General features: G+C 47.2%; 1 protein-coding gene across 5 annotated transcripts in view; it reads right to left on the bottom strand.

The window, feature by feature from the left end:
* PHACTR4 (phosphatase and actin regulator 4) overlaps window positions 1-14,422 on the bottom strand; it is a 59,944-nt gene that overhangs the window by 9,751 nt on the left and 35,771 nt on the right. For 4 of the 5 annotated variants that reach the window (XM_034753911.1, XM_034753914.1, XM_034753910.1 and 1 more), the window contains 5 exons: window positions 9,774-9,950; window positions 9,170-9,250; window positions 5,497-5,661; window positions 5,010-5,378; window positions 318-900 (listed from right to left, as the gene is read on the bottom strand). In XM_034753911.1, the coding sequence (XP_034609802.1) occupies window positions 318-900; window positions 5,010-5,378; window positions 5,497-5,661; window positions 9,170-9,250; window positions 9,774-9,950 (1,375 nt within the window). The remainder of the gene's footprint in view (window positions 1-317; window positions 901-5,009; window positions 5,379-5,496; window positions 5,662-9,169; window positions 9,251-9,773; window positions 9,951-14,422) is intronic. The other variant, XM_034753913.1, reaches the window with a different exon arrangement.

Raw genomic sequence — 14,422 nt, 5'->3', positions numbered from 1 at the left:
TACCACATCAAATCCCAAGCAGTCTCTCTAGGTCATCAGAAGCAGGTCATAGATGAATGAAGAAACCGAGGATCTCACTTTGTCTTGGCAGTGCAATTAAATACCTAGATTCCTCTGAACTGTTTTTGCTTTTCCTGCCTAGGGTACCAAGGTGATCACCACTTCTCCGAACACTCAATTCCCGGGGCACTTTCCACAATCATGGGTCTTGCCCTAGGACGTGGAGCGCAGCGTTCCCACTCCACAGTGCAGGCTACTGTGTGCCTGACTGCCCCCCTATCCGTCAGTGCTCCTGCACGCACAGAGTCTGTACTCACACTTTCAGCATCTCAATGGTGACTGGCAGCGACCTGGCCCGGCCCAGGGTGCCGTTGTCCTCGTAGAGGCTGTCGTTTTCGAAGAGCAGCGAGTGAGCCCTGTGCGACCCCTCTGCAGGTGGGGTAACGGGCAGGGGGCTCGTCAGCGCCTGCTGGATCCGGATGTGCAGTGGGATCTGGGGCAGCCGCGTTGGCACGTGAGGTTCTCCGAACCCCTGCTCTGTCGCCCGCTTGGGCACTTCCAGTGACCTGAGATCTTCCTGTGGAGGGGTCTCCTTGGGCAGTTCCAGGGAGAGCTGGGGTTCCATCGCAGGGCTGGAGGCAGGCAGGGGCGTGCGCGGGGGCTCGGGAGGTACGTGGCTGGGCAACGGCGGAGAAGGCGACGGTGGTGGGTGAGACACGGTGATATGCACTGGTATCGATGCGGGACGAGTAGCTGTCACTACCCTATCGCTTGGTGGTTTCGAGGCAGCAGTTGACTCCAGCGAGGGTGCCATGTTCGATGGAATGCCTCTCTTAGGTGGTAGGGGCGGGGAAGGCTTTGATGAACCCATACCACTGTTCACTGCTTGAGACAATTCAGCTGGAAGAGAGATCCCACATTTTATTAGGGCTTTGCCATAGCCCCAGACCCCTCACTCATCCACTAGCTGAGCCCAGAAAGCACTCAGGAGGCTACAGGGCCCAGTGGTTAGAAGCAGGCAGATTCTGACTCACTGAGACCGTGATCAGATTGCATGACCTCCTGCAGTCTCAGCTGCTCGCTCCCTAAAGCCAGATGCCAGAGGTAACTGGGTGGCAAAGCTTCTCACTTGCTCTTCTAGCTACTAAGGTAAGAAGTCAGGACAGCAGCCAAGAGTGAGCAGGCTGGAAGAGCTCCGGCTCGTCTCGCTGCTTTGCAGGGAAGGTTGGCGCGGTGAGAGGAACGGCAGCATTTCTTGGGCAGGTGCAGGACATGCAGATCAGTATGCTGCTCACTTAGCAAAGGAACGAATGCAACCAGGGCACTGTGTGTCTGCACTTACAGCCATCACCCAACAACGGAATCTGATACAACATCCCCAGCAAAACCCTGGACTTACACAGCTTTTCCTTTCATACACCACTTTTAGGGTATTGCTATTTGAAGACAAAAGTCAGTGGGACTGAAACGCTAACATGCTCACACTCAGTTTAGCGGTCAGAGCTAGCCACAGAGAACATTACTGCCAACTCCTCGCCAGCATGAAAGTGCTTTCCCTACGCCACGTGGGTCACCATAAATCCGGTTACCAGATTACCCCTCATCTATGGTTCTACTGTGGTCACTAGTATCTAAGGCAGAGCTGATGTCATGAATCCTCATGCGTCCAGAAGGATTTATAGGACCCATGAAATCTACAGCTGGGGAAGTCCCTCCCCAATTTGTGGGGCAGGCCTGAACTTAACGCAGGGGTCTGTGCTGTTTGATGTTGATCAAGGAGAGAATGACAAGAACAATGTGACTAGGGGAAGAGGGCTGGGGCCCAAATGTAATGTACCCCATCCAGAAAATATAGTCTTCAGTAGTGGTTCCCAAAATTGGCAACCTCACACTTGGTATGTCACTTCCGTCCTACAGGAGAACACCCAGTGTTTAAAAAGGACATTGGACTCTTGCTGCAGTGCAGAGCCCTGCAGTGGGACTGGGATCCCGTGGGTCCCACAGGAGCAGGTGGGAGTGGGATTAATAAAGTCATGCACCAGGCTCTTCGGCAATGGCTTTTTGGCCTTTAATATTTATGCAGTAGCAGCTTCTTAGGGTCGAAAGGTTAATTTCCCTCCTACCAAACTGCTTGGAAAACATCAGTTTTCATCTGTGTCTGCTTGTTTTCACCACCACAGTCACATTCTGTATCAACGAATTCCCCAGATCTGGAACACGAGCTACTAGTCCAGTGGTGCTGCAGAACCACAAAAGGCAGCAAGGGATGAGGAGATTGTGCTTTTTGGGAAGACTACAGTAATACAGAGGTGGACACGTTTTCCAGATGTTTAGAATTTACAGACTTTTCCCTTACAGATTAAGGCCAGGATTCTATCTAGTGCTGAATGTCCTCGGCTCCCACTGACTTCTGCTTTCAGTGCTGCTCAAAGCCACACAGGATCAGCCCTAGGAGATCAGGTTTGGGTACTAAGAGCCTCATTCGGAGAGGAGCCAAGTAGCAGCACCTCCCATAAATGGGAGTTAGAACAGCAGAGCACCCACAGGACCAGGCCCTACTGCAAGGGTGCTGTGAATCCAATCTGTCTCCCTTCACGAGAAAGGCAAAGGGGTCTCTCTCACTGGGCTAAAAATTAGTTTAGCTGCACCCAGGACAGTACAAACTCCTCTGACCCAACATAGAAGCCAACGTATTACTCTAGAAAAGGCTAAATTAGCCACTTTGCTGTGAACGACACAGCTGCCCCTGCCTGGCATGGCCTTGACAGAATCCATGCATACACTGCGAACTGCTGTTGGGTAAAAGTTCGTTATGCATTTCCTGAGCCCTACCCTGCCGCCAAGTGTCGTTTAAGAGGCCAGCGGCATAGGAGCCTAACGTACGGAATGAGAAAGCAGAGATGGAAGAGACCGGTTACGTTAGCCACATTCACCTCTTTCCAGTGCGGGGCTGTTCCCTTCCATTTTGTGCTCTGTCACCTAGTTTTTATTCTGTCAATCACTGGGGCTTTCATCAATTCCTTTGGGAGCCTATTCCCCAATCTCACCATTGGATAACACTTCTTGACATTCCAGCTGTATGTTCCTTTGCCTAATTCAAATCCATTGTTCCTAGTTATACCTTTACTAGGTGTTAAATATTTTCTTCCCCTCCTTGGTGTTCACACCATCCAAACACACGTCCCTTCAATTTCACCCTTTAGTGAAACGATGCAGGCTTGATACTGCAGAATGGCTAACTCCAATCCTGCTTTCAATCCTTTTGTATCAGAACCCACAGCATCGTGTTGAGCATTGAAATGTAGGTCTGTACAGAGTACAGTTGTGAAATCGGTTGCTGTTTGGATGTGGATTCTCAACAGGCAAAGCAAGCAAAACAGGTGCGAGCTCTTCAGCTCTACTTACAACTCCTCTCACTCCCTCCACACCCTCTGCCATAGGTGTCTGAGGCCCTACCCTGGGGATAGCAGCAGGATGACACTTTGCTGTCTTTCATTACATTTTTTTCTCAGCGCTATCTGCAGTTAGTGCTGGGGCATTTCAAATACCACCCATGTTGTGTGCAAGCAGCTTAAGCAAGCAAAGAAGGTATTTCCTTGCATGCACAACAGGAACAGTCAGACTAGTTTTGTCATCCGGCAAACAGCAGTTTAATACCATGCAAAGTTCAACTGTAAAACCTGCTAGAGCAGAGAGCATTCCAGAGCAGAAAAAACTGAATTATTTGGTTCGTATTTATTTTTTAGCCTGGAGAAGTCGTGTTATTTGCTCGTGGAAACGAAAGCACTGACCTAAGCCTACTGCAGATAATCCTGCGCTGGCTTTCTCTATACAGCTCTGCCAATGCCTCCCAAACAAGACCTGCATAAGCCCAGCCACCACTATTCTAGAGATGGATTCATTCCACAGCTCTGCCCATCCATCTCCGTGCTGATCTGTGGCACTCCCTGCTGCTCCTGTCCAAAGACTAGTGACAGAGCTGTGCAGTGATTATGAGATGGGGATTGTCCTTTAACAGCTTCATTCAGTCCACTTAACACATTTCACTTGTGACTTATTCAAGATTTAACCAAGGCATCTGAGACCAACACTTAATATTGGGCTAACTGCATGGCAAGAAACTCCCCCCAACATGTTCTGTTAAAACAGGTTGAAAACAGATGCATTGAATTCTTTATTTAACCAGCACTGGGAAGAATCGGCTCTTAATTTACGTTTTAGTGCTCTAGGGTTTGCCAGATGAGCAGCCCTGCACCCTGAATTTCTCCGTTTATCCACAGCAGCAAGGGGGGCATGCTTCCCCAACATCCCTGCCTTGCCAATGCACTTTGAGGAAGCACCTCAAGAAGTAAGGGGGCAGTTCAGACTCCACAGTCCACTCCGAGTCCTTTGCCTCGCTGCTGCAACTGGCAACAATGGCACCGATCCGTGCCAAATACCACAGTGATTTGTCATGGGGGTATTTCCCACTGGGACTTACCAGTTCATGAGGACACCAAACGTCTGGAACCAAAAACTTCCATTGATCATATCAACTGGTGATTTACAGGTGAAAGTCTTCTAAGACCCACTAACAATCCCAAGCCTTCCAGTCCAGTACAGCTGATACGTTTCCACATTGGTCGAAGATTAAAAGATACTTTCTTACAACTGTGATTTTTAATCTCAATCACTACCCTTAACAGAAAAACTAGAGACTGCCTCTCTTGATCAGCGGCTGGATACATCTGCGCTAGGCAGATTGTTCAGTTTGTAGGGCCACTGAACAGTAATGAACATTTGCCCTGTGCCGATGGGACCAGCACCAACAGAGCTCACCCAGTTTCCACGCCTGTCCAGTGGTCAAGCTTTGAAGATCCTTGATTAGCTCACAGGCCTTCAAGACATGTTACTGTATTAACACAGCAACACAAATCTTCCCTTCCAAACAGAGTTTGCAATCTCAAAAAACGAACGAAAGAGCCTCCTAGGTTTGACTGACAGCCACTTGCAAAGAGGCAGACACTTACCTATTAAAGGGTTGCTATTTCTGTTCACCGGCTTCGGGGGCGGGATGGGGGGCTGTTTGGCAGGCACCACGCTGGTTGTACTTGTGGTAGCAGTAGTGTTAGTGCTGGCAAGAGCAGGGAGCACAGTCCTGGGGGCTGGGCAAGGGGCGACTGTGGAATTGACCGTCTTTGCTACGCTGGTGGCGGCAGTAACAGTAGAGGAGGATGCAGTCCTTGTAGTGCGGCTGGCAGGGACAGGATCCCTCGCCTGCACATCACTTGCCTCCTGAGAAGAGGATAAGGGTCTTTTCGGAGGAAGCAAAGGCTGTTTGGGTGCATGTGGCTCAGGAAGAGGCTCCATTTCTGAACTGGGATTGCTACTGGACGAGCCTGCAAAACGAAACACAAAACAAGTGCTTATAGAGATTGGGGAATGAGGGGACCCAGGAGACGAGATTTCAAAACAGGTATTTCTTTGTGAGAAACTGAAGCAAGCCTGGTTTCCTACCTGGTCTTTTCTTTGGTTCCTCAACTGGAACAGACTTTCTAAGACTTGATTTCTTCCCAGCCTCTTCCTCCAGGTGGGCCAGGTTTGACATCCCAGAACCACCAATGGGGACTGTATGCCCATTCTTCAACGCAGTATGGCTGAGTTTGTCTGGTTCCTCTCCATCTGTGAGGGGACGGGGGTGAGGAATGAACAGAAAACCGTCAGAAAAGGCAAAAGATACTGAATACTTAGTCCTGCCATGAGAGCAGGGGGCTGGACTAGATGACCTCTCAAGGTCCCTTCCACTTCCATGATCTAAAGTCTGATGAAACACACCTATCGGTAGGCAGTGAACTGGAAACAGATTGCCAACGATTGTCTATTTAAAAACCTGCAAGTATCCACAACACTCCTTTTACTTCTGGACTATCTGGTCCTAGAATTACTTTCTGCATAAAATGGCACATGGTAACATCAGCACCAAGTTAGTTTGGAGCTCTTGATTTCAACAACAATGTGCTAAAGACAGTATAGGGCCTGATCTCCTGTAACTCTGGTTTATTCCAACCATCTGTTTATTCCCCCCCCCACACACACACACACATCAGTCTCCCATACAACTGGCTCACTTACAAAGGAACATATTTACAAGGTTCAAAGATAGGATGGCCTTCAAGGCCAGCACTATCCCATGATCAGAAATCCAGCAGCAGTTGCAATCAAGTTCTTGTAGCCTTCTGCATCAGCTTACTTGAAGGGCTTTCTAATGAATCCCTGTACTCTGCTACGTTACAGAACTCAAAATGCTGGCCAGGGTCCCACCGTATGTACAATAGATTTGTTCTGAAGACAAGATTCATTCAGTGTTCCCAGGGAACTGATACCTTCCATACTGGTTTGTACACGGCATTCCTGCAGCATTTGCCCTGGAGAACGATGAGCAGCCCCCAAACATTTGAACAATGGAGAAGAGGAGTTTCCTTAAATGAAGTCCCGTCTCTCCTACCTTCCTTTTTGATTTAGGTCCAGCACGCGTTTTCATACCCTTCGTCAACCTTAATCCTCACTACTTCTTACCACGTCTTCTAGAGCAGTGTTCCCTAAACTCTGAAAGTTGAGCATTTCTTCAGGAAAACAAAGCCAGCCGCACACCCTCTCAGCCCTGCCATATAGTATTACAGAAGCTCTCCCCACCATAACGCTGTGCACACAAGTGCTTATGTCGGTGTAATTTATGTCACTCCAGGGGGTGATTTATTCACACCCAAGTGACATAAGTTTTGCTGACATAAGCTGTAGTGTAGACCTAACCTTAGCTGTCACCCATTTGATTGATGGGACACGTTTTTTCACTCTCAGCTATTGTTTCAAGCTCTCGGAGAACTCAGGCAGATGTTGCTGTGTTGGTTAAATTTGTTTAAGCTTGGTCTACCCTTAAAAGTTAGGTTGACATAGCTACAGTTCTTCACACCCCTGAACAACCTAACCCCCAGCATAGGCCTGGCTAAATCAATGGAAGAATTCTTCGGTCAACCTAGCCACCACTGCTCAGAGGTGGATGACCTATGCTGATGGCAAAACCTCTACTGTCGTTGTAGGAAGGGTCTGCAGCATGGCACTCCAGCAGCATAGCTGTGCCACTGTTGCGCCAGTAGTGTAGACATGGCCTTAGTGTTTTTATGGTTTTCTTCGCAAACATGAGACTAATTTTAAAACTGAAACCAGGACTCTGGAGGACAATCCGGATGGCATCTGACTAGTCCTTCGTGCCCTCTGTACGAGTTCCCTCACACAGGGAAACGCTGTCCTAAAATCTGCCTATCATCTCCCTTGGACAGTTCCCTAGATATTACACCCCCCTGCCCCGCCTCACCTATTCAAACTCTCTCCTTATGCCTTCTCATATTCTCCAGGTTCTGGCATGTATAGGATGCTGTGGCTGGCTCTCTCATTCTCACCCCCAGCCATTTCAATTCCAGTGGCTTTCCATAATCTAGTTCAAAATGGTCGTCTTTGCTTTTAAAGCCCTCCATGAGCTTGAGCCAGCCTGCCTCAAGGAATTTGTCTGCTCTCCTTGCTCATCTGGTACTCACTCCCCACTGTGGATAAACCATCTTCTCTACACCTCTTCCCCACACAGCCCTCCTTTATCTGCCATAACTCCAGCTATTTTCACGTCCCGGCCAGCTGCTCTCCTTTATTTCTGTTACAATTTAGAGTTTAGCCTGCCCTGTTTGCAATTTGTAAGGTGAATACTAGACCCAATGCAGCTGTGTAGAACTGAATTAAGGACAGCAAAGAAGTTTATTAAAATGAGCCACTGAGACCTAAATGTCAAAACCCACAAGCCAGCAGAGCGTATACAAGTGGGTAAAAACTTTTTCTGCTCTCTCCAGAACACTTATCTTTCAGAAAATACACTGATCTTCTCAGTGCAGGATTTAAAACGCGACCAACTGTAGAAACCTCCCACTGACTTACAACAAAAATATCAGCGAGTCAATCTCCAATTTCTGTGATTTAAAATCTGTCCACCTGACAGGGCTTGCCTGGTCCCACATTTTATCTCTAGCATTTTGTTTAATCTTATTAAAAAGAACAGGAGTACTTGTGGCACCTTAGAGACTAACAAATTTATTAGAGCATAAGCTTTCGTGGACTACAGCCCACTTCTTCGGATGCATACAGACTAACACGGCTTCTACTCTTTAATCTTATTGTAACTGTCTTCTCCACTTCCTAACCCAGGTCATGTGACTGCAGCCAAAACACAAAATTCCACCTCTTACCTACCCTCCGCATGCCACCCCCTTGTTATACCTCGGAACAGTTTCCCCGTCTGCCATCTCTCTCGGGAAATTTATATCCAGCCTACGTTTTCGCTTCCTCAGTTTCATCCCATGACCTCTCATTACACACCTTTGAACACACAAAATTCCTCCCTTAACTTGGTGTTCACAAGGTTCAAATACTTGTGGACTACTTCGGTCATATTTCACCCTATTTCACTAGAATCTTTCCTCATGGGTTGTTTTAATCATTTTTTGCTGCTTTTCCTACAGTTTGGCTACAATTTTCTGATAAGGAGGACCCCAGAAATGAATGCATCATTACAGGCCTGTCTCAGAGGCATGTGAAAGACACCTATCACCTCCCTGATGGAATGCCTCTACACAAGCAGCATTGAATTTTTGTTTCCTTTCATTTGGCCTTGCAGCCCTAGAAACAAATCAAATTCAACATTATAGATAGCCTATTTCTCACTGGGGCTAGGATATAAACTGAAACATGATCAGAACAACCTGGAGATTATAATGAGCATGAATGTGAAGGAGAGGAGCATGGAGGGATGGTACCAACGGCTGCGCAGAGATACAGATATGACAGAGACACGACAGGAAGCGACACAGAATTCCCCTGCCGGCAGCAGACAGGAAGATGCATAAGAACACGGAATGCTTGTCTTAGGAATTTCTTCCTCATTACACGGCTTTCCTAGCTAGGTGCTGGAGTCAGACAGGGAGCGTGTGCAAAGGACAGACAAGGGACGGGATGGCACGTTTAGCAAACAGCCTTTAACTTACTGTATTTTATTTTTTAAAGGTGCAACAACAAGGATGGGTTTATGTCAGCGGCAGACCAGCTACACAGAACACAGATAGGCGGATGACAGGTTCATTTGCAAACTCACCCTGCTCAGGGTCTTCCAACAGAACCCCTCTTTTAACCAGCTCCTCTCTTGGCTTTCGCATAGAAATCTTTCGTTCTAAAACTGATATTAAATTGAAAAAAAAGCACTCAGAAAACAGGGCAAGAGGAGGGTTTCCAAAGAATGGGTTTTAAATGTATTGGCTCTGTGGATGAAATAAAACTGGCTGAAGTTGCTGCATTTTGCATGGAGGAAGAAGAGGGAGGGAGGGAATTAAAAATAACCTATATTCACACACAAGCCTCGTTGGAGCAGTTCCTTTCAACTAAGGAATCTTGCATCTTTAAAACTCTTCCGAATATTGTTTTCTACAGTTAAAAGATGTTTAAGCTGAGGTTTTAAGAAGCCAGTGGCTGAAGCCTCTGATCAGTGAATTTGTTGTCCCATCACTGGCAAAGAATTAAGCTTTGATCCCAAACACGCCAGCACTGGGACGCAAGGCTTCAGCCAGCCTCTGCAGCTCACCCATAGCTGCTACTGCTCTGATGGCTAATTGCAAAGGATGAAACAACTTGGCATGTGCTTCCCCAGTGGGGAAAAGTGTGTAAACCAAACTTCAAGACCAGCACCAAGCCTGATGCGTTACCTTCTGAAGTCTCCTTGAATTTGTCACTGCTTTTCTTTTTCCTCCACTTCCAAGGTTTGAAAATCTTGCCAAAGCCGGAGAACTTGCTTTTCCTCTTGGTGGGGGGTGTGGTGTCTCCAGATTCCAGAACATCAGCCCCCATCCCCATGTCAGATGGTGGATGATCCACTTCCTCAGCTACACAGAAAGAAAAAGCAAAGTCACGGGTCTATTCCAGTGAAACAGTCGTGAGGTCCCTCCTTTCCCACCCAGCCGGTCCCTGCCAACCCACCTGTGGATACCGGGAAAGCGATAAGCAGTGAGTGATGCAAATTCATGCAGAGGAGATAGCAAGACTCCATGCCTTCACATAATCAGTCAGTATTGAAGTGGAGTAGGGAAGCAATTGAGTGAAGTTTTCAGTGCTAACAGGCTAAAGACATACTGCGATGTGTTAAAAATCCCTCAAGTGTAACTGCAAAAAGAACAGGAGTTCTTGTGGCACCTTTGAGACTAACAAATTTATTTGAGCATAAGCTTTCGTGGGCTACAGCCCACTTCGTCGGATGCAAGTCTAACTGTGACTTAGTTAATATTTGTACAGTGCTATAATTTAGCACTAGGAGCACAAACAAAAAGCTTTATTGCAGTCTCTTGATCTCAGCTGGAAGCAACTGGTCCGGACACAAGTAGTTACATGAATAAAATACCTTCTGTACTATAGCATGGCAGACTTCCATGACTGTATTTAGACAGAACCTACTGAAGTTATCAGCCCATCTCAACGGCTGTATACAATAGAACTGATTTCCACTCCCCACCCCCATAACAAGCTAACAGTACCGGGCCAAGAGTAACAAAAACTCAGGAAAGCAACACAATGAAACCTTGCACTCCACCTAGTGTACTGGAATTCCCAGGAGAACGCAGCAGGAGAGGATATACTTATGGAACATAGTTCTGTATCGAAAAAGCCTCCTTATGAGGCAAGTTGGGAAGAGTGATTTGAACATAAAACATCAAGATATGCTAGTCACCTTTCTTGCTTGCCTGGAGTTTGCAATTTTGCTGAAACTTACTAGGGGAAGGGAGAATTCACAATCCACAAAAGCCACTGGGACTTTTAGCAGCCTTGCTTCCTATTGAAGATCGCTAGTGACCTACTTCATGGTCATAATTTATAGGCTGAGAATCCCTGGCCTCTAGCTATATGTGACTTGGGAGCACCCAAGTCGCTCTGCAGGACACCGGGATGGTACCCAGTATTGGGAAGAGAGAGCCTTACTAAGGGCTTGTCTACACTTAAAACACTATAGCATAGACCTACCTACGCTGACAGGAGGGGTTCTCCCATCAGCCTACAGAATCCACCTACCAAGGGGCAGTAGTTCGGTCAAGGGAAGAATTCTTCTGTCAACATGGCGCTGTCTCCATGGGGACTTAGACTGGTTTAACTACACCGCTCAGGCTAGGTCTACACTACCCGCCTGAATCGGCGGGTAGAAATCGATCTCTCGGGGATCGAATTATCGCGTCTCGTCGGGACGTGACAATCGATCCCCGAATCGACGCTCTTACTCCACCAGCAGAGGTGGAAGTAAGCGCCGTCGACGGGGAGCCGCGGAGGCCGATTTTGCCGCCGTCCTCACAGCAGGGTAAGCCGGCTCAGATAGGTCGAATTCAGCTACGCTATTCGCGTAGTTGAATTTGTGTATCTTAAATCGAACCCCCCCCCCATAGTGAAGACCTGCCCTCAGTGGTGTGGAGTTTTCACCCCCCCGTGCAATGTAGTTATGCAGACCTAATTTACTAGTGTAGACCAGGCCTAAAGCTTCTTGTAATACTAGAACGAACCGCATACCCTAATACACTGGGGACTCTATTGTGTATGCACTAGGCTATAAATCACACTTGTGGGCCTTATTTTCTAAGCAACTGTAAATAAAAACACTTTTTGGAGTTTGATGCAAACTTTTTGGACTCGTGAAGTCCTTGAGCTATACAATCTCAAACTAGGCTCCATGACATGTCTCCAGAAAAGGCAGCACCCCTGACCCACAATGACAACTCACTCATTTGCTATTCACATAGAGGAAGTTCAAACCGAGAATTCCATCACCCAGGGCTATAGGGTTTTGGAAAGAGCCAACTTCTAAGTCCAGCACACCCCAAATACAGTATCCTACATTTAATCATAACATTTATGTAACATCGGCCAGAAGACGTAGTACCAGATGTCAGAACTTGCCATGTTTTAACAATATGTGGGAGATCAAATTTGCAGAGAAAGAGAGAAGAAAATAGGAAAGCCGACGTGTTGTATTTCACCAGGGTTTCACTGACAGATACTTGGATCTTCATGCCATGACACTGTCCATCAGGTATGTCTGCACTGCAGCCGGGGGGTGTGATTTACAGTTCATGTACCCAGACCTGTGCTAGCTTTAATCTAGCTAGCTCGCTAAAAATAGCAGTAATGCCATGGCACCAAGGACTGCATAAGCTTCCGTGACCCCCTGGTTACATACTTTCCTATGTAACCTGTGGCACCGCATGCCCACTGCTATTTTTAGTGAGCTAATTAGATTAAAGCTAGCACCGGTTAGTGTACATGGACTGCAAATCACTCTCCGCTCCACTTATCCACCTGCAGTGTAGACACACTCATAGAAAAAGATTAGATATGCAAGAGCAACAGTCCGAATCTTTTGCTCCCCAGGCAGCTACAGGCAAAGTTACTACTACGTGATGCAATATTGTTCATAAAGAGCAGTGCTGAAGGGCCCCTGGTGGCCACTTCTTGGGTGAAGAAGTGATAGGATGCCAAACCAGGCCTCCCCAATGGGAGAAGGGAACAACAGAACGTGTTTTAATAACGCAGAGGGAACAGGAAGAGTATTTCACTGAATCCTACAGGGACATGCAGGACTCTATGTAAAGACAGGATGCTCTTTAATGGCTGCTAATAGTGGGATAAATGATCAGAAACCAAACTGACAAAAACAGTCTGATATGAAACGATAGAACAGGAAGAGTTTTGCACAGGAGTCAATTTCACGAAGATCTGAGGTGGCAGCGATAGAAAAGGGAAAATCAACCAACATAAAGGCATTTTCCAACATTTCATTGCCTGAACTAGTTGGAACGTATTTTAGAACCTGACATCCTAGGCCCAAACATGGGTCAATTTGATTTTACCTAGAAGACATGTTTCTTCCGGCTCTATACAGATTTCTTCCTCCTGACTCACTAGAGTCCAGCTTCGCTGCAGTAATGATCTACCTTCTCAGGCCTTGGCTACACTGGCTATTCACAGCGCTGCACTTGCTGCGCTCAGGGGTGTGAAAAAACACCCCCCCCCCGAGCGCAGCGAGCGCAGCGCTGCAAAGCGCCAGTGTAATCAGCGTCTGCAGCGCTGCACGCTCGCTCGCAGCGCTGCAAGCTATTCCCCTCAGAGAGGTGGAGTACATACAGCGCTGCGAGAGAGCTCTCACAGCGCTGGCGGCGCGACTACACTCGCGCTTTGTGGCAGTGCTGTGAATCTGCGAGTGTAGCCAAGGCCTCAGTTAGAAAAGTTTGATACACTCAGCCTCCATGAAGAGCTGAGGCCATCGCCACAGCTAGGAGCCATTTCAGAAAGGTAGGTAAGTTCAAAACTTGAGTCAGTTACAAACAAAGCTGATGAATGATTGCAAGTATGTAAACAGACTAGGGTAGTCCCACACCTGTATGAAAAGCAAGCACACAAGATACCCATTTTAGTTTAATTCATGTTCACCTGGGTTAGTCACAGGAAAATCAGACTGGACTTTTAAACTTAACACCAAAGATAGATTGCCGGGATGTTTCGAGGCAGTTTCTTCAGAGACCGAAGCATTAGTCCTGGAGCCGTGAGTGTAGTTTTAAAGAGCTGCATTCACTTTGCTCAGCAGAGCGTTTTGAAAGTTCACAGGGCAAGCAGACATTCTTGCCAGGAACAAACTGTGAATTGAATTTGGAACTGACGTGCCATGAAGGCATTTGAGCCTATGGTGGGTGACCATCACTATACTGACGATGCAATACCTGCATAACGGAAGACCGGTGTCAAACTCATTTCAAATACATCTCCAGTCAGGACCGGTATAAGAAATGTAAGCTCAAGCGCTTTCTGCCCCCTGAGGTTTCAGAGTGTTGCACTAAGCAACATGGACTCAGTTCTCTTTTAATAAGCTGTCAGGTCCAGAGATTAATGAACTGAGACCATAGCTCAAAAAACTGCAATTTCTCCACTTCCAATTAGCAGGAGGACCATATCTGCTCTTCTTCTACAACCATCTTGGGGGGCTCAGAGGGAGGGCATGGTGAAGCAAGCAGATGGACCAAAATCCTAGATGCCAACAAGATTCCAAACTTGACACTGAGCAACCAAAACCAAGTTAAATCAGCACAAATCCAAACAGGCTTAAGCATGGAGGTAGAAGTTATCCACTATTTAATTCTGTCACGTCATTCAGTTCTGGCTATCCCAAATACCTTCAGCCAAACTCTACACTACTTCTCCCATCAGTGTCAGCTCCTTGCATTGTACTGAGCAACCTCTCACTGAGAATTCTTGTCTGTCAGGAGAGCAGCTCCCTTCCTCCTTTGTCTGAAACATGACTCATCCTACAGGCTCAAAGCTAGATTGC

The sequence above is a fragment of the Trachemys scripta genome, chromosome 20 (assembly GCF_013100865.1).
Source record: "Trachemys scripta elegans isolate TJP31775 chromosome 20, CAS_Tse_1.0, whole genome shotgun sequence".
Lineage (NCBI taxonomy): Eukaryota > Metazoa > Chordata > Testudines > Emydidae > Trachemys > Trachemys scripta.
This window is presented reverse-complemented; position numbering and strand designations above follow the sequence as displayed.